Source organism: Anopheles maculipalpis, chromosome 3RL (genome assembly GCF_943734695.1).
Source record: "Anopheles maculipalpis chromosome 3RL, idAnoMacuDA_375_x, whole genome shotgun sequence".
Lineage (NCBI taxonomy): Eukaryota > Metazoa > Arthropoda > Insecta > Diptera > Culicidae > Anopheles > Anopheles maculipalpis.
This window is the reverse complement of record NC_064872.1, coordinates 16,230,978-16,253,724: the sequence shown is the minus strand read 5'-3', so window position 1 is coordinate 16,253,724 and position 22,747 is coordinate 16,230,978. Positions and strand designations below refer to the sequence as shown.

The window sequence follows — 22,747 nt, the reverse complement described above, 5'->3', positions numbered from 1 at the left end:
GATATCGAAAGAGAAATCATTATCGATCGTTAAACATCGGTAACACGGTACCAACCGCTTACACAACTACAACACTTACCAATTAATAATACAAGAACGGGTACTGTACTCAAGGGACTTGAAGGGGTAAAAGAGGAAAAAGCAACATCAAATCGATCGTGTAAAATGCTTTCGCGCTTATCACTGATTCCTGTTGTCCGTGCCCCATTCTGAGATATTAACGCTATCAATCACGCTTACCAAACTAGATCAGCGAATCCCACACCGTTAACAATTAGCGAAATTAATCTAGGGGAGAGCTAGGAGTCTCAGTTCGTTGGGGAGTTTTTTCTTCTTTCTTGGTAATACACAGGGCGAAGGTACAGCACCCGAACCCGGGGCTGTTTTCATCGTTTAGCCTAATCGATTTGTAATCGTATTACAGCGTACTTATGATATATTCAACAATAGTTGAATACCGTTCTACTCTCGCTCGCTTTAGGCGTTGGGTAGTGGTTGATATACCCTGTACTAAGTTTAGAACCTTTTTCGCTTTTTCGCTAGCTACAGCTGGTTGAGCTTCATCAGTTGTATATTGTTGTAAGTACGCTTTTTTCTTTCTAATATGTATTTCCTTCTACCCTAGCTTAATGTCAACGGTAGGCTCCAGCTTGACCATTCAATAATTTCTATCCGAATCAGGGTAAATATAATTTGATATCAGGCTCACCCACACGCACACGCGTACTGGCACTATTAGTAACAGTGATTTAATTTCGTTTACCATCTCAAATATTATGTCCCTTTCCAGGGGTTTTTTTTTCTTCAATTTGTCTCATCCTATTTCTTATTTGAAGTTTAATGTTAATGTACCTCGCTTGAAGCACGGACTATGTGTTAACTGACATTTCATTTCCTGTAATGGGAATTTTTATCGCATTTTCTTACATTGACATCCATTAACTCGGGATATAATATTATTTATTTCAGAGGGTGTGTGTGTGTGTGTTTGAAGAGTGCCTAACAGTATAGTGCGCTTTGATATAAATACAGGATGCAGATTGTAGTTTGTTTGGACACATTTTCCTCATTTACGATCACTCCTTCGAGTTGAAGTTGCACAATATGTAGGGAGGAAAACTGGACGAAAGAAACTTAACCTTACTCACAGCCTTACTTGAAATTTTAATTTATCCTTCCCTACCATGTCTCGTCCAATTGAGGGGAAAAAAAAAGAAAGTAAAATGCTTACGAAACATTTGATAGGATTCAGAGATTAACAAAAACAAGCGGAAAGTATTAATAAATAAGCCTATTCTTGGTTGATCGTTTGCAAATCATCGCTCAGCATTCTGGTTGAGTATAATTTTCTTCTCCTTTATAGCAAACAAAATTCGACTATCTTTACACAACCCAATGGCATACCCCTGGCCTTCACTACAAATTTATGAATGACAGAAATTGCCAACAGAACAACAAACTCATTCATCTCTTAAAAGGGAAAAAACCGTTCAAAAACAACCTCTATGAACGAAAGATCGAATCGCACGAAAACCGTCGATCAGTGTGCCGGTTTGTGAAGCAGAAGAACATCAATTCTATCTTTTTTTACTTCCATCCCAAGTGTATGACGTCTGAGGATGCGCTGGCACGTCCCATCGGTGCGGGTAACAGAAAAACGGGGGCGGGGGGGGGGGGGGGAAACAACGCAAACCCCGTTCAAGCATAACTTTCCACCACGAGAGAGAAAGGAATTCAAAAATAGTTAAACTTCGTCACACAGATCACAGAAGGAGGCGCGTTCAAAACAATGCCACAACCAGGGGACGTGACGTACGACCGGCAACTGCTGGAATTAAACGAAATACCCCACTGTCTCCAATATCTTCCCTATCTACTGCTTATTACAATCATCATCCGGAAATGCCAACATCCCTCCACAGGCACATCCCATCCCCACGAGCGCACCGCTTCCTTCGCTATGACGTTTGTCACAAGTTTGCTTTACCGTACCTTTTCCCCCAGATCGGTTCCGGTGAAGCAAAACCAGCCGGCCCACAACCGTGGACCGGTCAAACCGACGTAAAAATAAAAAAGAGAAAAAATCCCCAAACAGACCAGTGTACCGTACCGGACTGCTGAAGGAGGGATCTATTTTTACGATGAGTCAAACCAACCACAGTCAAACTCGCATCGCCGTCTAATACGCGTCCACACATAGACCCGTACACCTTGTTCGAAGGTAAATGAGAACTAACCAGACGAATTCGAACCCGGGGAAAGAAAGGAAATTATTGAAAAGATCTCTGCCACTGACAGGCCTATGGTGGGGTAGTCTGCGATCAACCGGGTCTTGACGGATGCGCACTTGCGTCAAACCGGTAAGCTCACAAAGAGTCGACGAAAGCAATGCATCCCCCTTTTTTCGAGAATGATTTAATGGCCGGGTAGGACCCGCTACGCTTTATAAAGCATTTTTATTCGGAAGCTTAGAGTAGTGCTGTTTGTTTTGAATGACGTTGATGATTGCGTTCGAATGCGCTACGCTATTTATTGCTCGATTTGCGGTAGACATTTGAGCAGCAAATAATAGTCTTCCAATCCGCAGTCTGGGACGGAAATCGGAAATAGATCGTCATACGGTACAGATCATAACCGAACGCCTTCGCTTTAACTGGCGTTATCACGTTTGATTTGTATCATACACACACACACACGCCTTCTATGCGAGTAGGTGGCACAGTGACAACGAAGTCTTGAAATGGCTAAATACAGTTTTTGGTGTATAAATAATACGTAACACACCTGCTAATTCTGGAGCGTCATTCGCCCAAACTAAATGTCTGTAACTATAGTGCGTAGTGCGATGAACAATAATCAAACAGGACATTATAAACCGTTTCTCTACTTTGTTTTCACAAACAAAAGATAACAAGCTTCAATATGATTGGAACGTTCTTGAAAAACAAAATTTCGCCCAGTGGGCACAACCACTAGCTGCAAAACCAACACCCCCCACACTGGATGAGCTCGATAATTGGTACGATTTGGTGATTCAATCAGCTCTCGCAGAAACACTACTTCAAAACACAGCTTTATCCAGGTGGAATAGAGTATAATACACTGCCAGGAATAAATTTCCAGCAAAATGTAATTTTCCCGCGAATCAATCAGCGCAGTCATCGGTCCCAAAACGCTTTTGGGGCCTTTTTGTTTTTGTTTCCCTGTTTTCAGATTCAGGTTGAGTTTGACCAATTCCACAAACAGTCACTTGAGTGGTATTGCGAAATGGAATCAGTGGCAATGAAGTTCGTAAGTTCCTCAAGCAATATTTTTTCAGCGTACAAAGCAGAGCTTTATTTTGAGCTTAACGAGCTGTTGTTTTGATCGTTGTGCTAATCGTTTTTCGCGAGTTGGAAGCAATTTTATTGTTACTCGTACTCATCCTTTACATCGCCTTCTTATTATCATCTAACCTAAGGGAAAAATCCCATATCCTACTTCTGTCACAGTAGCGAGAAAAAGCAAGTGGAAAGTTTCCATCCCTTTATCACTCACTCGCGCTCCTGTTTACGTATCCTGGCCTCTAAAGCTCCGGTGTGGAAAATTACGGCCGCCCACATATGCTCTGCCCCATGTGCTCAAACACATGCATCTGATTATACCCCAAGGGAAGGTGAGACTGTCGGGTTGTCTGCTGCTATTCGGATACTCTTCCTCGCACCACGATTCACCTTCAAAAGCAAATGATGCGAAAGAAGCAGATTCCTGCTAATGTTCCACTCATCCCTTACTTTCATAATTGCACGAAAACAAGGGAGAGCTAGCCTCGGTTAGACACGAAAGCAGATAACCAATTACCACCACCGTATATCAAATGAATGCCACGTGGAACAAAGTTTGGAGAGTTTTTGCCTAACTTTTCTTTTCATTCACCGTATGGGAAAAACAACTTCCCGAAACAAAAAAAAGTTACGCCGACGACTAAGTTCACCCCGGCAGCTTCCGGTAGTGGTAGCTACAACGACGAATCAACCCAAACCCATACAGTCGGCGCATCCAGGCGACACTAATGAGGCTCGATTGGGTGGAAAAAAACGCTCAGCGTGAGGAAATTTTCCATTCGAAAAGGACGACCTGCGCTTTTTTCTCCCATCCCACCGATGGTCCGCCCTTTCAGTTGCCGTGGCAAATGTCGAGCATTCTACTGGCAAAACGCTCTGCTAGTCTTATTGGTTTGAAGAAAAGGCGAAAATCACACGCTCTACCGATGCTTGATATTGATTCGCGGGATGAAAAAAGAAAATGATTTGCAAAATGATCAACCAAACAAACACGTTCGTGCGCACACAAACACCATCCTGCATCCTGTTACGCGATGTCTGAGGATTCACTACCTTTAGCTAAAACGATAAAGGCGTTCCTCGAGGTGCGCTGAAGCGGAATAGAGGCCTTTTTTCCGGGTGGGGGGAAGTGAGTTAAGTAAGGTTAAATAGGATTAAATCAAGAACGCATGCAATCGGCTCCGTTGATGAGGCTACTGATAGTAGAACCGATTGAATCGAACCGGTCGAGGCAAGCGGGCGGACGATACAGGTTTTTGCTGTACCGAGCCTGGTAGGAAGGAACAAGGCCAGTACGACGGGATGGTGGAAGGATGGAGCTTACGATCACTTCCAATATTATTTCTATCATCACAAATTTTGTTAGCCCCAAAACATCCATCCGTCTGTCATACCGTGGCTTACGTGCTGTAACTCGTCTAGCATACACCTTCTTCATCACCGTGAGATTGAGCGTGATACTGTGCGATGCATACTGCGACACTGGCACACCGCTGCTTTGTGCTGCTTTGTTTAATTGCTGTCCTCGGCCGTGGTCGACGTCGGTCATAGGGAGGCAGTCGCTGTGAAGGCCTGACGTCGCTTCATCACACGCGACTTGTGCAGCTCACCTTTGTGACACGGCACAACCGTACCCTGGCTGACTGGGGGCTGCCGTGCGCCATTGTTACCGATCAGCGTGCCTATAGTGCAGCAAAAAAAAAAACGGAAAAGTAAAAGCAAGAACAACAAATAAATAATTTTGAAAATGCAAAACTTTGGCAATCTGTTTTACAACAAATTCGTAAACACACACTTACCGAACATTTTGCTGACGGAAAATTTGCGTGGCTTGACAGGGCGGGCCCGTGATTCTACCAGCAGACGCTCGAAAGCTTTGTAGAGTGCGGGTGTGTTGTCGGCAACCGAAACTTCACAGAAACCGATCGCGTGCGAAGCGGCCAACGATGCTCCTTCCGTTTCCTGGACCTGAAGAGATGAGAGAAATTGTTGTTGAATATTTTCCCATGAGCGAATTCCTTTCGAAACAGTCACAGAATCGAGCAACGTGACACCAGGAAACTGGGTTAAGTGGTTTTCACTGTACAGGGGGATGAGTTTTCTTTATCATATTTTTTGCATACATTTTCCTCTTTAAATTTTTCCCTCACGGCCTTTGGCACACCCTAAGCGTTCGTTTAGTGATGAGAAATTAATGGAGCACTGTGCTCCGAAATGGTTGCGCTTGGCTCTTGGATGAAAACAAAACATTAGTCAAATCCACGTTCCTGCCCGATCTCGCTCGATCTTGCACTACTGCCACGGACTAACAAATTGGCACCGATTGGCCGTATCCTAAGACCAAGGTTAACGAACTGCCACCGAGTGTTCACACTAGTGTCCGCTGGTACCGTGACAGCTTTCGGTGACATCTTAATCGTCTGCAAATCTACAACCGACTCATTTTATTTATTTTTTCTTTTGCCCAGAAAAAAACCTTCCCCTTCAAGCTCGGGGATATTACTCACTGTACTAGCAAAAACTAGGTCAAACAGATAGCAGTCTGGATAATGTCGTCGCCAACGACTCGCTGAACCCGCTTGTCAGTTCTAGTTGATGGTGTTCTTGGGGCGCGCACGACATGAGCCGACTAGCCGATTGGCATCATAATTAATTTCGATTAGCCACTAACAAGCTTCTCTCTGCGCACTGCCACTGTCGACATTGCAAATCTGACATCGACATCGACACAGCTGCTGCTGTTTCTGCTTCTTCGCTTTTCTTTTCTTCTGTCCACTCAGAAACCCGTTGCCAAATTACACGTGTTAATGAGAGTTCTTGTCCTCGGCTGCTTAAGAGCTGCTTAACGGCCACCAGCTAAGGTTAATTTCATGTGAAAGATGCATCCTGCAACCGTGACTAATGAGCGCAGCGAGCGTTACAAACAGGTGACTGCACACCATGCGATAAACCTATGCGCTTGCCGTGCTCAAAAAAGGAGGTCAATCCGGTTTGATGCTGTGTTCCCTTCTGGGACGGAGCGTTTTTTTTTCTAATCCTATAAACCTACACGAAGCTCAAGTGTGCTGATTGTCGAATTTGTCGATCGATCGACAGCTCACCCCCGTCAGTTCGGTAAGATCATGCACGATGCACATGCCTCAGCGCTGGTGCAACTGTGCATCTCCTGCACGCGATCACGTACTCATCCGGGCATAAATAATTCCTTGGCGAGTGTGGGCTTGTATAAACAATATCAACATTTTTGCTCCAGAAACTGGTGAGCATGGTTCTCGTGCTTGCGGTTATTCGTTTTACTTCCTAAATATTTATCTCGACTGTAAACGCGGCCCGCGTACGAAACTTCCTTAGTGAAAATGAATACAAATGATGCAACAATTTGCATATTACTCATCATAGCTTGTGCTCTTTAATAGCTACACACAAAAATAGATGGTAATCAAGAAGAATAAAACACTTTTCAAGCAGTATTGTTGGCGTAGTAACTAAATAACTCACGTACTAAAAAAATTTTCAAAAAATAAATTAAAGAAAAATGCCATATTCATGATAAATGGTTAAGCAAACAACAAAAAACCCAATCGATGTTTTCATGAGTTGTCGACGGCCACTTGCCAATCCAATTCACACCACTGCCCAGTTCTCAAACCGTGGACCACTTTGCAACCCATCGATAATAGATTTATTCCTGCGAAAGCTGAAGACTAGACCAAATCAGGGAAGAAGTCAAGTGGAGTTTCCTCACCACAAACGATCGAAATTTCGCCCAAGATCATCACGAAATGATCACGTGCAACAAGGTTTTGAAAAGAGAAGAGGCATATCGAACATTCCTTCACGAGGGACTTTCCCGATTTTCATCGATGATCACCATTGTCCAAACGTTTGGAGCTGTCAGTGGAGACGCATGGTGTTTTTCGCGGTACCACTAATAACCCAGCAACAGTATCAATGTTACGGACAGCATATGCATACCGAGCACACCCATGTTGCGTGAATGTTTATGTAGCAGCGTGGAGAATGTTTCAATGAGCATTCGCTCTTCCCAACGTTGATCGGGAAGTATATCGAGCGATGTGCGATAGCACGTCTATTAAGCAAATCCAACCTTCACCGTTCTTCTGTCGATTCGCGATTTTCTCAGCCGGTGTGAAATGACTCGCTGAAGAAAAAAAAAAATGGTCGAACAATTTGGAACGATCGAAGCCCTATCTGAAAATTGATCAGCTAACCAACATTCGATGGGAAAGAAAGTGTACGAGTGTAACATTTCCATTAGCTCTGGTCTCGCTCACCTTTTACCAGCTGTCAGCTTGCGAGAAGAGAAAAATAATTCCAACGTCGGAGTGCCTCGGAATTTTTCGAGAAAAAAAAAACGTCGGTCCCACCATCCCTTGACGTTCGTTTTAATCTCGGGTTTCCATTCAATTTCACGTCACGCTCTAATTGCTGTACGCATATACGCATACGTTTGGCATTTTGTTGCTTCTTGGTTTACTTTCTCTCTCCCTTCTCCTTTCCTTCGTTAGCCGACCCATCTGTGGATTGGTGAAAAATGAACATTTTCGCAACATAATCCAGACGCAACCCATGAAGGTTGAGTACCGTTTGCCCTAAGAAAAGCTACCGGCGTAGCAAAAAAAAAACGGTTCAAAACCATGCACTAGTCTCGTCTCGAATTTTTGGAGGCGGGTTGGATCGTTGGTCTTAGGTTAATTATCAATTTTATACTTTGCAACACAAGTCAATGTCTCAAAAACATAAAATGCCGAAGGTTGATAGAAAGTCATTTCTTTTATCGATTAGTTTGTTCCACTTGCTTGAAAGTTCATTCCGAAATGTAAACGTCAGCAATGGATGCAACAGTGCTCGGAGCGATAAATTGGAACTACATGAGTGCATCGATACAAGCAAAAGGTGTGTAGGTTTTTCGCATGGAAAGGGCAACAAGCTAGCCATCGAATGTTGGAGAGAGTCTCAAGGAGTGGAGTGCCATCGGCAAATTACTATTCAAATACCAAAGGGTTACCATGCACTCTCTTGCACAATCATGATGCAGCCAATTGTCACCTACGACAACACGGTTGTCGGTTCAACGCAATCAACATGCCCGGTGTGCGATGGTGAGTCTAAGTAGTTTTCTATCGCACCATTCGCACCCCTTCCCAATGTCCAACAGGATCTTTTTCCGTACGCTCGTCGTGTTGCCACCTGGAGAACGAGCGCTTCGCATCGATGCGAACCGGGAGCTCATTCCGAAGTGGGAGTCCTCCAATTAATCGGCCCAGTACCGGTACCTCCGTGCTCAAGTGGGTTCAATGGCAGCCAAGCAGCCGTACACTCACCTCGCGCAAGTGATCCAGATCGGCCTTGTTACCGACCAGGTAGGCTGACGGTGCGTTCTGTAGCTGCCGCAGCTCGGCCAATGACCGCTGGGCGTACTCGTAGCTGCCCCGGTCGGTGATGCTGTACACGATGAGACAGGCGTCGGCCCACTGGATCTGCTCCACCGGGAATCCGTTGTCGTTCTCTGCCGAAATGTCGACGATTTCCACATCCAGCACGCCACTGTCGAGCGTCACGGTTTGCTTGTACAGCAGGTCCGTGTTGGAACTGTACTCGCCGATAAACCGTCGGGTCAGGTAGCGTACGGTGAGGGCTAGAAAGAGAGCGAATGAAGAAAATGAATGTACATCAGTTAAACCCGTATCCTTGAGTGTGATTTGCTTTTGCTTCCTATCCTTTCTTATTACGGTCCTCGGAAATCGAGAGCATCCTGTAACTGGCAGTTACTGCAATTTTGATTCATTTCAAAGCCCTTTGCATTGCCGCACTGCATGAACCCTGGTGCCAGTTACTGCCGGAGGGCACACGTGCCAGTGTTGCGGCTGCTGTTGCTGCTGCAATCTACACTGACATGTGGCAAACACGAGGTTACGCTTACGACAGTGTTTGCAGCATACGCAACAGTGGGAGTTTGCTGTTGGTCATTTCAGGCAGACGCCACTTAGCAATCTTATGCAGTACGGATGAGATACATCAGCATTTGCTTTCTTTTTCGCAAAAAGCAAAAATATATTTTTTAAAGTGAAATTACAAATGTGTGAATGATCGGTTCATCCCGAGAACCCGTCACGATCGAAGGCTAATCGTTAACATTTCAATGATTAACTACACACCGAGGTCAGCCGGAGGGAAAGTGAAAATGACACCGCATTAGTCATTGAGCTTATGTCGATTACGTCTGCAAACTGTGATGGCTTTCCTTAACCTCAATATTAGTGGTACGCTTCGCTGACGCTTATGCTCGTTTTTTTCTTCTCTCGGTATCTTTTCGACCACCAGTCCACCAATGACGGGCAAGTGTATTAAAAAATTCAACCACTGCTTGCATGCACGATGTAAAGATAAAAAAGACCCCAGTCAATCCTCAGATTAACTTCCCAATTGCGTGCTTCATTTCTCAACCGACTCAAGTCCACTTCAAACGCAGCGGTTACTGTGGGTGCGGGATGAAAAATTTCCTACTTCCTCACTCGCAAAACTCACGGACACGCGGAAAACGGTACCACTTAGCCCATCACTTCGACGAGTGTGGCATACCATATCTCAACCCAACGTTTTTACGACCCACACGACGTTAAGCAGCGCACACAACAGACGAAAAATGCAAACAAATCGACCGCAGCACTGACAAAATGTGGACCCAATCTAGGTCAAAGACGCGTCGATAGCTGAACGCACTACGCTACCATCTATGCTTCATAGTATCATATTTTTCCATAGCAAAAGAGGCCTCAAGCGGTCCTTTCCGCACGCGTTCGACTGTTCGCCCACAGCCATGGGACAGCGTGTGAGTGTACATACGGACCGTCGGTACGTCGGTTTGTTTGAGCTAATTGATAAATTTGACAAACATCTGCCGGCAGCGGGTAACCTTGTAAAATTTACTTTCATGTCCACCATTACAATCCTAGCTAAGAAGCAAAAGGGGTCGCTTGAGCAACTTAAAGAATATGTGGTTTCTTTCTGACTTTCTCCAAAACAACGCGCAATGTTCCACAATCGGTTATGGAGGAAGCGATGGTAGTCAAACGGATCAGAAGATTCGAGTGTCAGTGAAAAGTGATACACCGATCGGCAGTAAGTGTGTCAGTTGCTTGGGACAAGCAGGAGGCCTCCTAATACACGCACACAGTACATCCATACAAACAAGCTTCTTCCAAATGGCGCTCGCGCATCTTGCAGAACGTCCCAGATTGTGGTCATCATACCACCGTGTGTCACCAACGAATCGAGCTGTCAATCATCAGCTCGGCCCAATGTTCGTCACCAAAAAAAAGGCAGAGGAGGTCTCGGTTAAACACACAAAGTCTAGTGAGTTTGGTTCAAAACGTTGTATCCTCCCATCAATCTCGTTTTGGCAAACCGGGGGGGGGGCCAGAATAATTGAGGTCGACGGCCTCAAAGCTGTCAACGAGAGGCCGCCTACTACGGTGCCGTGAAAGATAAATGAAATGTTCGGTTCGATCATCAGCTAGTCGATCATCCTGCTTTGTAAGGCTTGATGTATGCGTTAACGCGCGTGTGTGTGTGCGTGTTTTGGTTATTAGACATATGCGTGTTTAGTAACCAAAACTATCAGCACGATTCGATGCGAAAAGTCGAACGGAAGTTGTCACGAAGGTGTGACACGCCCCAGTCACAACCTTCATCACGAAACAGCGGAAACGACTGCTCACCGTGTTCACAACTAATGGACACTTAATAGTTTTCTAGTCGTCCGGTCAGTTCGTTGGCCCTTAGAAATGACGGCTAAGACAAAGGATGGTTAACATAAACTTCATGCACATTTTTATTCATTTCCAGCAGTGAAACGACATCTAACCAGGACAAATGCTTACTTCCCGACCGGAAGTAGCACTTTGCCTGGGTACCCACTTGCATGGGCAGGGTGCGTAAAACGTCCGGCTTTGATTTTGTTGCTCTTTGAGCCTTGACTCACCGGTGTTGACAACAGTGTTCACTTGAGTAGGTCCTCCATCGAACAATGTGCAGTACACACAATGTCAAACCTCCCTGTGGAGTGCCGGATGGTTTGCCCTGCGTTCCAACAGTCGTCGACGAGAGACCCCTTGCTGAGTGATTGAATTGCGTTTGATCGGCCCGTTTAATCCGGGCCACAGCACTGGCAGCAGCTGGCTAGTGTAGAAATAAATCAATTTCAAAATATCCCTTACCCTTTCCCACTAACACTCACGCAAAAGGTTGGACACTTCCGATGTTTGTACTCTGAGGCGGATAAAAGCGGCCGGCTTGCATCAAGTGCAAAAGCATCTTCGCACAGCGTGATCGCTGCACTAAAGCAGCTCATTCGGCGCGTAATATGTTTACTATTTGCAACCTTTCAAGTCGTGTCAACTTCGAGTCTTGCGCTGGCCGGGTCATGGAAAATGTAAGTAAACCATTCGGGGCGAGACGAATAATGTTCGTACAATCTAATCGAACATTTATCGGGATTGTTTTTAGCCGAACTCCGATGGCATTGCGTTGTGTACGGCATGGGGGAATAGAAAATAAATACATCGATCGACACGTAAAAGAATCATTAAATTTGCTAAACGATCACACGTTGCGCTTAATGCGCTTTTGCTGGCACGTCAGTTAAAAGAAGGCGTAGTTTTGTAAGATGCTTTCAACATTTGTTTCTCAGTATTTATTTTTTAAATCGTACTCTTCCACACAAATACAACATTTACCTCACCGTATAAGATTCGAATTTGTTACCATCGTTAAATTACGCCATACGAACCTCCATTCAAACAGTTCCCGCTCTCACGATTGGTTCAAGATTGGGTCGGAAATGCAGTATTGCACGGGAAGAGTGGGCCCATAAAATCATGTAGCTTCATTGAGATAAAATGTGCACACATGCAGCGCGTAAACAAAACGCGCTCGATACAACAAATGGCTGCTGTTTACGGCTGAGGTTCGTACGAAACGGAAAGTACAATACGTTTTCGATGAGCGCGCGAGCAAGTCGGTAAGATAGTGATGGAAAATTTCTACTCGTCCACCTGCACATGAATGCACAATTCGGTGCATCATTTAAACCGGTTCGAACGGAGAACGTTTATTTGTTTGGCTGTAGCCGCTCCGATCCGTCTCTTTCCACAGCGGATAGATCTCGCATTTGTTTTCAGACCGTTTGAGGGGCGCCCTTCGTACGAAATTTGAAGCTAAACTAATGAAAACGTTTGCTGGGTGACAGATTCTGATCGGTATTTAAACCATCCCCCCACCTTTTTTTCGGCTATCCAACCCTGCATTCTGCCTGCGCTCTCGCTATCCCGGATGTAGTGAGTTTGATTGCGTCACCGAGAGTCATTAGCGTTCAAACGTTTCCAAAACATCTGATCGTTTCGGAAGTCAAAGATCCTTCCTCCTTAGGGTGTGAAGGTTCCATACATTAACCTTCCGTTTCAACCTAGCGTTTCCAAGCTATGGGATCGTTTAAGCAAGCAAAATACACAAAAATGTTAAGAAAATACACAAACAACGATCGATTCGCTGACTGCAAACGATTGAAAAGCGTTTTTTGTATCAACCTGTTTAAAAATAATATTTTCCATCCCGTGAATGATGCACTGCACTTCTACCTGCAGTCTTCCAAAGACATCCGGCACACGGCACTTGAAGGTCGCTTTCAAGTTGGTGTGACGGAGTCACCTGAAACAGAAACCCCCGCTGCGGAGATTTCCCAAGCACGACTCATAACGTGAAAATAATATCCCGAAAATCAAATGCTCCACCAATCGGAAGCAAGATGAAAAATTTCCCAACAAATCGATCAGCTCGGTTTTGGCACCGGTTACGCGGGTGCCGGGTTGAATTGATGGATCACAGTTTTTTTGGCACCATCCTGCTTTGGCGTTGGCATCGAGCGTCGGGTGTGACGATGAGTGACGGTTTCATAATTGTCGCAAAATGGCGAACCGTCGTGCCAACTGGTGGAAAATCTTCTTTTCATTCCTAGCAGCACGATGTTTTTCCCAATTTTTTTTTCTAACAGAGAAGGAAAGAAACGAGTCCGTCTCGAGGCGAAGAACAATCCTGAATGTACTTAAGCAATCTTTGCCGTTGTCTACGGAAAGAAAGCCAGCAAAGCAAGATTTCCTTTCGTTCTTTTCTCTCTTGCACACTTCCATCGCGAACAATATTCTTCGACCGGTTGTATTGAAAGGGCGCCAAAACGTTCGCTTACACACTCGCTTGAATTTTGCTTTCCTTTTTGCCATTGCTCATGCTCGTACCGTTAAACTGTGTATTTTAAAGTCCTCTTTTGCCCGGGGGTTTTTTATTATTTTTTTTGAGCATAACAGATGTGTATACTTGCGGTTGTATCTATTCAACGCAAGATGAGTCACTGCGAGGGCGCGAACTACAACAACAGCGCCATAGTCCAGACCAGCGTGCCAAAAAGCGACGAAACCGCAGCGTAACGTTTGAAGGAACCAAGCGTTTTAAAGTCACACCACTGAATCCAAACAACCCAATGTATCTGTGGGTGGATATCGTTACAAGTCACGTACGCTTCTTCAATGAAGTTACGAACCTTTAATACTTTCTTCTCGAAAATAGTGCACACCGAAAGTCTTCCTTATGGTGAATAGTGAAGTGTGCTTGTATGTGTCAATAATTGTTAGCTCACCCGCCGATCCAATTGTTCTGTGAAGTAAGCTGTGTAAGAAAATAAATCAGTCCATCGTTTTGTGACCATCATCTTCGCCAAGTCCACGGTCAAACGGACAGGCCCACACGAAACGGAAGGACACAACTGTTCCTTTTTTTCGTTCATCTCCCACTTCGTCTTCCCACGCTAAAGCAAGCGTGATTGTTTGGAAAACACAGAAAAAACCAACAATCGCGTTTTGGTCCTACGATTCTGGAGGGCACGATCAAGGACTGATGCGTTCGTATTTCATTTTCTCAACTGGTGTTTCGATTAGCTGCATAAGAACCGTTCGTGAATGGAAAACATCTTGCGCCCATACGGTGGCGCAGTAGCAAGCGAAAAAGAAAGAATCAATCTAGCAATTGAGTGGTTTACATGGTCAAAATTTTCCCGAACTTGATCCAATGTTTATTATCATACAGAAGACTTTGGCGTACTAATTGATCGAGTGGAAATGGAGAAGCTCAAGCCGTGTGTCCCAAACATCTCCTCGAGACATGTATATTGTTTTATGTGGGTCCTAATACCTCCTCCTGTTGTGTGTCTGTTTATCTACCCTTGTTGATTCATACACACGGATTGGATTGGTATGAAATATTACTACAATATACCACATTTTCCTTAGACAAAAGTATCTTTTGTTGGTTAGGCTTTTCATTGTAATCTTCTGTTGGTCTGTTAAAAAGGCATTTATGAAGCAAAACAATGTTACACTACTTACCAGACTTTCCTACATTTACGTTCCCGAGCACGGCTATCCGCACTCGTGGCACATTTGTTTTCTCCTCCGTTTTCATCGTGCTCGTAGTTGCTGGCTCGACGATTGAACAGTATTTATTGTTGTGCACTAGTTTCGGTTAAGCTGAAATGAAGGAAAGTAAAGTTATTTATAAGATATTTTTTATAACTTTTCTACGTTTAGTAACACAAATGATTTTGCTAATGGTTGTAGGGTGGAATACAAACAAGCCTTGGCTGTGTTCTATTTCTATTTCGCAAAGAGCTGTTCCACATAGAATACTGATCATTTCCCACTGCAAATTAACGCAAAAAAGCGGTCTCATCACCACCATCGCTGGATCTGTTTTCTTTATCAATTGCTTGTGTTTGTTCGTCGCACCACAACCGCTACCGTTTAACGCTAGCGAACAGTGTGCCTGGCCAATGGGTGTGTTTAATTAACTTTCCACGCTCACCCAAGGCCACTTTACGCAGCATCGGCACCAACTGCTGTTGCCCACACAATCCACCGTTCGATTTAATTTAATTTTTCAATACGATCGAATCGAGGTTACATACTTTTTGTTTCGCACACCATCGTCAATAATAAAAGTGTACCAGAAAATCAGGTTCTATTCCCTACCATACCCGCAGGCAAAATATGCAGGCAAAGCATGAAGGAGGCGTACACATGGAGGCGCATGGTACTTTTGACCGAGTTTCCGAAAAATAATTTCATTAATCGTGTGTTGCAGTGGTAAATTTGATAAAGAGATTTTTTACCAACTCGTGCATAAAAATTACCACAACTTCTGGAAAAAAAAACATACGCTCAAAAATACACTATCATCAACATTTGCCAATTCTCCATTACTGTGAAAACACGTGCCCAATTATTTGTTCCAATTTAATATGCTTGCTGCCTCGATTTTTGGTAAAAACAGCGATGCTGCTCTTGAACAGAATACATAAAATCAAAACCATAACCACCAACACAATCCATGGCAAAATGAGCAACTTATCAGCCTGCGTGTGGTACAATCGCCGGGCGTTCGTTTTCTGCCTTTCTCCTCTGCACTAAGCAAACTGAGTAATTGTTTTCCCAGCGTGGGCCCTCCTTGGTTTGGTGGTGCCTACTCCTCCGTGCAAAAGTCAAACCCTCGGCTCATAACCCATCCGCATGCCGTTGTCAACCGGGCAAACGTGCCGACAGTACGTCATGGATGCTGGAGTGACGTCATTTCGATAAACTTTGCTCAGAATGCTGGTGCTGCTGCTGCTATGACGCTTAGGAATAGTGTTGTGTGACATTTGCTGTATGGAAAAATCGGTGTGGGCTGTAGTGTGTTTTTCAATTTTTCATCTCTACCTTCTGATTACAAGTAGCGACCTACAGCTAAGCTTATCACTTTCTTCCCGAGACGAGGATGTAAATCTTCATACCGAGTAGTACACGCGTCTGTAGAAACAAGTGAAAATAAAAAAACACGCTACCAAATTGAGCCGACAGTTGCAATGACGACTAATGTTCGAAAATGAACCAACGGAAAGCGTATGAACTCACTAATCCATACTATTCGTGTCACGTGCGGGTTTTGTGTTGCGAAGTCTTGTGGCAGGCAATGGTACGCTTCGTTCGTTCGCTCTACAGCCAACACAAAAGGCGCACGCCGTACGGATGCTTCAGCAACGTGCTCGCATTGTTACAGTACGCCCGGATCGGATGGCCGGCACAATTCTGCCCAAACAAACACGCTACTGCTGCTCTCATTAGGCTTAATCCTTGTGGGACTTTGTGGGAAAGTTAGTGTCCGACTATTCCGCCCGATACAGGTGACGTTATTAAATGTTCAAGTTTCTGGACCTGTCCATCTGCAGCGCTGTCAGTTGGCAGCACAATCAAATCGCTTCACAATAGCTCTTCGTTCGAGTTGACTCTAGCGAGAGAGAGTTCGTACGTGGGCGTGAAAATGCTTTTGATATCGAACTAATCATCGGCATCGGATGGCGTCAAGAGGTACAGGCATAACACGCTCCTTCTTCCTGGAACGTATTCCTCCGTGCGGGCTCAACGGAAGAGATACAAAATGCCCCCTTTCTAGTTTGTCCAGCTTCAGTCCATTACTCATTTGATGGTTAGCAGGAAAACAGCAACATATTAGTTTATTTTGATACTTGCTCGAGACGGATGCACATCGTTGTCCGTTTCAATAAAACTGTCCACCAGACGGGCAACGGAACATTGGATCAAACGGCCAGTGGATTCAAAAATAGCCAGTATGGAATTTTGTTTGATGTTTGACGAGTTTTACCCAAAATAAATCCCACACGAAGGCAGGATCAACACATTTTCCCCCTTGTTTGATGGAATCGTTGAATCAGTGTCATTTCTTTTCCGGATCATTCGCGCATTGTTTCGACGGAAAAATATTTTATCGAAGTACATGTTCCACCTGCTGTCATCGGGTTGTTGAGTTTTTTCTTTTTTACATGCCCGTGATTTAACCACACTTATGACGATGTTCACACAACGATGGCACATTCCCGAGGGCATGGCATTCCTGCAGCGCGAACTGATGAAACATTTTCCCCCACCAGAACGAGTATCACTCACGACGCAATTCGAATCTGATTTGTCCTACGCTTGTGAAATTGGCGACATCGGTCTCGAGGGAGGCAGTATTTTTTGCTCATGTTGTGCAAAATTTATGCGAATACCATAAACATAAACAAACGCACGGATTTTTTGGCGTGCCGTTGTTCGTTCGGCTGCATTTTCTTTGCTCGCTTCGATGGCCGGTGAGTGAGTGTGCGTTTGCGGTTCAGAATTTGGGAGACAAATTTTACTTCTCATCACAGGGAAAAATGGTTTTATCCGAGAATGAGAAACGCCGTGAACACACGTGCCAGAGGAGCTGTTTGTTGTGCAGTTTTCGGTTTTTTTAATCGTTCGCTTTCAGGAAATTCCTTGCGATAAAACGACACCAAAACTCTCATCATCAACACTGAAGTGATCCCGAACAGGCCCCCTGACTCAATGATCGTCAACAGTGTGCACGCAGCTCAGCATTACATTTTAACCGGATTATGACGCTATTTTTAGTTGCAGTTAACAAAACATTTAAAAAAAACACGCTGAGAAGATCGCTATTTTTGCTCTGCTCACCGTTCGGGTGACAGTGTGGTGTTTTCAAATAAAAAAAGGCCTGTTTCTAGAGAAAATTTGTTGGCGTGCTTGTTTGAATTCTCGATCATGTTTTGCGGATCTCCCAAAACAAATCACGCACAATAAAAAAAATAAAATTACATTCATAGAGGCACAAACACGATAGTCGAGACCATTTGAACGACCAGATTAGGTGATGAAAAGGTAGCTCAGCCCAACGTAGAAGGGTTTGCGGAAAATCCAAATTCCGCTCGATTTCAACAACCTCTTTGAATCAATTATCCAATCGGCAGGCAAAAGTAGAGCAAAAAAAGAAACAAGAATTGGCAAAACATATCCAAACACCTCGCCTGTCAACGACCACATCATTATTTTTTAGGACCCAATCAAATCTGTTTTCTACCTCCTTGGTTCGATCCTTTTTGCTGCTGCTGGACACATTCCAACACCGATGGCTGGATCATTTTAGCCCCGGAAAAGCTGGTCAAAACATACTGTATCGATGTCATGAAAAAGAGCTCGCGAACAAATAGCTTACTAACATGGCCATTAACCTAGTTTTTGGAAAAAGTTTTGGCAACTGTTCATCAACCGGTTTTGTTGGCCGCATGCTAGTGTGTCATTTTTATACCCAAAAAATTTGGAAATTGATTTCATTTTTTTAAATAGTGCACACGATAAAGTTTGTTGCCCTCTGTGGGAAGAATAATGGCTTCCTGCACGAACGAACCAATTGGATTAACGCCAAGTCATTTCTTAAGCACGATCCAGCCATTGTTTCGGAAATTGTTATCAATAAATAATGCTTTATGTGCACTCAATTTATGAGCTATGTTGATACAATAATTTTCTACAATTATTCAAGAAGAAAACATTTTATCCATAACCTGCTAAATTGAGCCAAACTTATTCAGTAAAAAGTAGTACCAATTATTGCAGATAGTCTGCGCAAATTGTCTTGCAGAAATTGCGCTCTTTCTGTTTCAACACAATAAAGAAACCACCGTTTCCCGCACGTAGGTGGACAACGCAATTTAAAGTGCAATATTCTACCAATCCACCCGCAATACCGGAAGCTACTCTCGCTAGTCAAAGCCGGAATGAAAATTAAATATTGCTCCACGGGCCGAAGTGCAGTGCGCGGGAAAAAAAAAGATGTATCTGAGCTGTGCGAATGGTACCACAATTTGTCATCTCAGGGTGTGTGAGTGTTGGTGTAGCCGTGCGAGGAATGCGAGTAAACCCCAGGCACACCCGAAGCAGCCAGCTAAGAAGAGCTACGTTAAGCCCATACCCCAGCTGGTGGTGTCAGCAGCTAACGCCAACCGCATCTTAGACCGAGTGAAAATTTCATCCCTCCCTTAATGGGACTCATTTGTCATCGAGATCGCGATACTGTGAGATTGAATTTAACACTTACGAAGAACGCTCACTCACACACACATAAGGACACGTTCTCGCTTACCCTTTTTAGCTGCAGAGCGCCAACAGCTACACCCGCAACAGTTGCAAGTTGTGGCAATAGTGGACAATTTATGTATTACGAGCAGAATGTTTTGTTTTCGCCACTATTGCCACTGTTTATTGCATTGTGTTTTGGAGCGGGAAAATGTGCATCGCTTCAGATGTCCAGCTTCAGCGCGGTGGACAGAAAACGCCAACCAACGTAAAGCTGTAAAACCAACCAATCTAGGCGAGGGGAACCGATTTGTAGGAAAGTGTCAACTGGCGCCAGCCGGTTTTCTCGAACGTACCTCACATCTTCGCCCCGTCGTTGGTCCCATCTTTGTTCACCTGATGGCGATTATCGTGAAGAGCTGCTACACGCATTGAATTTCGTCACGCAGCGCCAGGCGACAAACTGACGACGTATTTACTCACACAACGCCACCCCGTGTGAAGTGAATTACGACTCACTCGGCATCAATAAAAACAAGCATTTGGTGGTCCACCGTCGGTGCGCCGGTTCATTCCGGCTTGACGGTGAAAGATCATGTAGATATTCCCTACCGCTAATCTGTGTATTGCTCGAATGCTTGCCTTCTGCTAACTCCTTGGTGAACGGTTTCTTAGGTGCAATAAAGATGTTTCTTGACGTTCGATTTGGTGCGTCCTGCTGGCGCATTTCCAGCATGTTAAAACGCACCCATCTGTGTCTGCTTTTTCACAGTCACGCTGTGACGGCCGTCTGAATCGAGTAACCCGTAACCGTAATATATCGATAATAAACATAATACTAACCTAAAACCTGCCTCAAGCGCCCATGGACATCCCATCCGCTTTCCCAGACATGTCCCTTTGTCCGGCTGAGCTACCTACTAGCCTCATAAATAATGCATAAACTAACTTCCAGTCCGCGCGCTATCCTCCTCGCGGTCTGCTGCTCCCTGTGGCAATGGCAAAACAACAAGAAAGCGCCAGCTGCCAGCGCCTAATCGGTGTAAAAATCGTGCCTCCGGATCAACACCGGATAAACTTGCATAATTTCACCTTCGCCACGTTGTGCATTCATCATCACGTTGTGGACGAGTTAATTTGCCTATTTTTAAAAGCGCACAAATTGTAATCCACTTCATGCTGGGGAAACATTGTTGCAAATGCTCTGCGTCACTGGTGACACCAATAAGCTGCCGGAGTTCTTCTGTCCATCGGTTCAAATTTCATCGTTTCTATTTCACCATCGATCGATATGTTTGTTGACGAGGATTCTGGCGCGGGTTTGATCATTATCCACTATTTTATGCCATTTTATTTCTTCTCGCGTTTGGTTGCCTCCGTCTCGCTCAGGGACAAAGGAATTAAAGCATTATGTTTAACAACGGAATCTGACCTTAGCGCCGGAACGAAGGTAAAAGCGATCCCCATAACAAGGGCAAAGAGGAAGTCCAGTTTGGCCTCACGTTCTTCATTTGCTGTCGGTAGTACCATCGATGACCGTCAAGCGGTGTTTGCTGTTGTTACGATTCATGCAAGAGACCACCTGACACACCTGATGCCCTTCGCACCTTCCGTGCCCGCGAAAGGACTTGCCAAACACAGAAATGGTCGCTCGTTGAAAACACTTGTCCACACCATCGTCGTCATTGGCGACTACTAGAGCGCGCGTTGATCCGATAAAAGGTTTTATAGCTGTGGCCTAATTTCCCTTTCGAGTGCACCAGCTTCTGAAGGCCGTGAATAGTTTTTTTTTTTTCGTGTCCCACTCTTGCCCCATTATACCTTTCCCCAGTCATTTTCCACCTCAAAATACTAGTGTCATTGAGCTGACGATGGATGGAGCAAGATTTACAGCTTTTCTAGATGGATTAGAGACTAAGCTGAAGCTGCCAGCGTTTCGGAGAGCTAGTACAGTGGGAAAGCAACTCCCTCCAAAGATCAGTGCTAACGATTGGTCCTGTCATAAACTTCTGCCGTTGCATAATGCCCCGAATGATGAGCTGCGGTTGGGATATGGAATTTTAAATGCAACCTTCATCCCAATCATTTAAATTGATCAAATGTTTTCACTATATTTTCCTCTCTGCTTCTTGGCCCTACAGCTCAATGCATGCGAGCGTTTTGAAAAAAAAAAATCCAACACACTTAGTCGGAAAAGCGAATTGTCGTAAAAATTCGTTGGCCTCGCTACCGGCAGCTGTCGGCCTGAGCAGACGACAGTAATTAAGATGACAGCCACAGCCCTACACGTGTGGGATCCTCCAGATGCAGTGTGTGTGTGTGTGGGTTGCCGTTCAGCGTACAAGAAAGCCAGCGATGTTCCATCCCCCGTAACAAACAGCTTCAAACCAATAAATAGTTGGATGAGAAACATGCGGTTCCGGGAAGTGTTGTTCCATTTGCTTCTACGGCGGATTTTGTGCTCACACGTGAGTGATTTATTTCGTGGTAGCACACAATCGATTGAAGCGTGGAATTTCATTGACAATAATCCGTTTGTATTGGGGGATATAATTTATGGAAAAAGTCCTATCGTCATCCAAGCCGCTCGAGCGTTCCAACACAACAGTGACATACGATCATAGCCGTGCTTCAATATGCTGCATCTCTCACGTGTGAATGAAATCGATGTTTTAAACGATGACGCTTTGTGTTACAATTTTCTGGAAAACCCATTCAAGTCACCGTTACACAGAAAATCATGCTCCACTAGAGCGAATAATTAAATTCTCTAAAAGAAATATCAATTTCATTTACACTCACTAAAAATTCCTTTTTTGTCTAAGTAAACCGAAGCATCATGCATCTCTGCAAGAAAATTGTTTTCCCTTGAGTCAGCGTGAAAATAAATAGCAAAGAATGTTTTGAATGAGCAACACATAAAAGGCAATAACAAATTCATCCCTTTTTACAATGATCATTAACGATCACGCACACACAAACATTCGAACAGTTTGTGATGATTTGCTTACTTTCATTCAACCCGGTTGCATACAATCAGGAAGTAAATCCCCATTTTCTCTAGCCATCTTTTTCTGGCATTCACTACACACAGGTAGCGATAATTACAGGAGAACATAACCAACAACTGCTATTGCAGATTTTGTTCCACTCCACACGAAAAAAAAACAAGCACAAATACAAAAAACCAACACCAAAATCCCCAATTTTTGAAGTAAACAACTCCCCACATTCTCATCCGATGAGTGAAACTAATATTTGGGCGCAATTTTACGATGTTTACCTCGCGCAAACTGGATTTTGAGTGGTATGAATGAAAACTTCACCCCAGGCACACGCGGTTGGCAGCATATTTTCGCTAATTGTTTACGCATGCTGCTTCCCACCTGGAACTGCGATGTTGTC

General features: G+C 44.4%; 1 protein-coding gene across 1 annotated transcript; it reads right to left on the bottom strand.

Annotated features, from left to right (window-relative positions):
- Positions 1 to 4,833: 4,833 nt before the first annotated feature.
- Positions 4,834 to 14,874, bottom strand: LOC126565325 (ras-related and estrogen-regulated growth inhibitor-like protein). The gene is made up of 4 exons (XM_050222497.1): positions 14,780 to 14,874; positions 8,669 to 8,982; positions 5,123 to 5,291; positions 4,834 to 5,005 (listed from the first exon to the last, which is right to left on the bottom strand). Exons 1-4 carry the CDS (start codon positions 14,853 to 14,855, stop codon positions 4,869 to 4,871), a joined length of 696 nt encoding a protein of 231 aa, XP_050078454.1. The 5' UTR covers positions 14,856 to 14,874; the 3' UTR covers positions 4,834 to 4,868.
- Between the last annotated feature and the right edge of the window lie 7,873 nt (positions 14,875 to 22,747).

Excerpts from the sequence above, each read along its gene's own strand:
- LOC126565325 (XM_050222497.1), bottom strand. The coding sequence starts at position 14,855 with ATGAAAACGGAGGAGAAAACAAATGTGCCACGAGTGCGGATAGCCGTG. Across the intron at positions 8,983-14,779 it reads CGTAAATGTAGGAAAGTCTG|CCCTCACCGTACGCTACCTG; the intron begins GTAAGTAGTGTA and ends CTCTCTTTCTAG. Across the intron at positions 5,292-8,668 it reads ATCTGGATCACTTGCGCGAG|GTCCAGGAAACGGAAGGAGC; the intron begins GTGAGTGTACGG and ends TCATCTCTTCAG.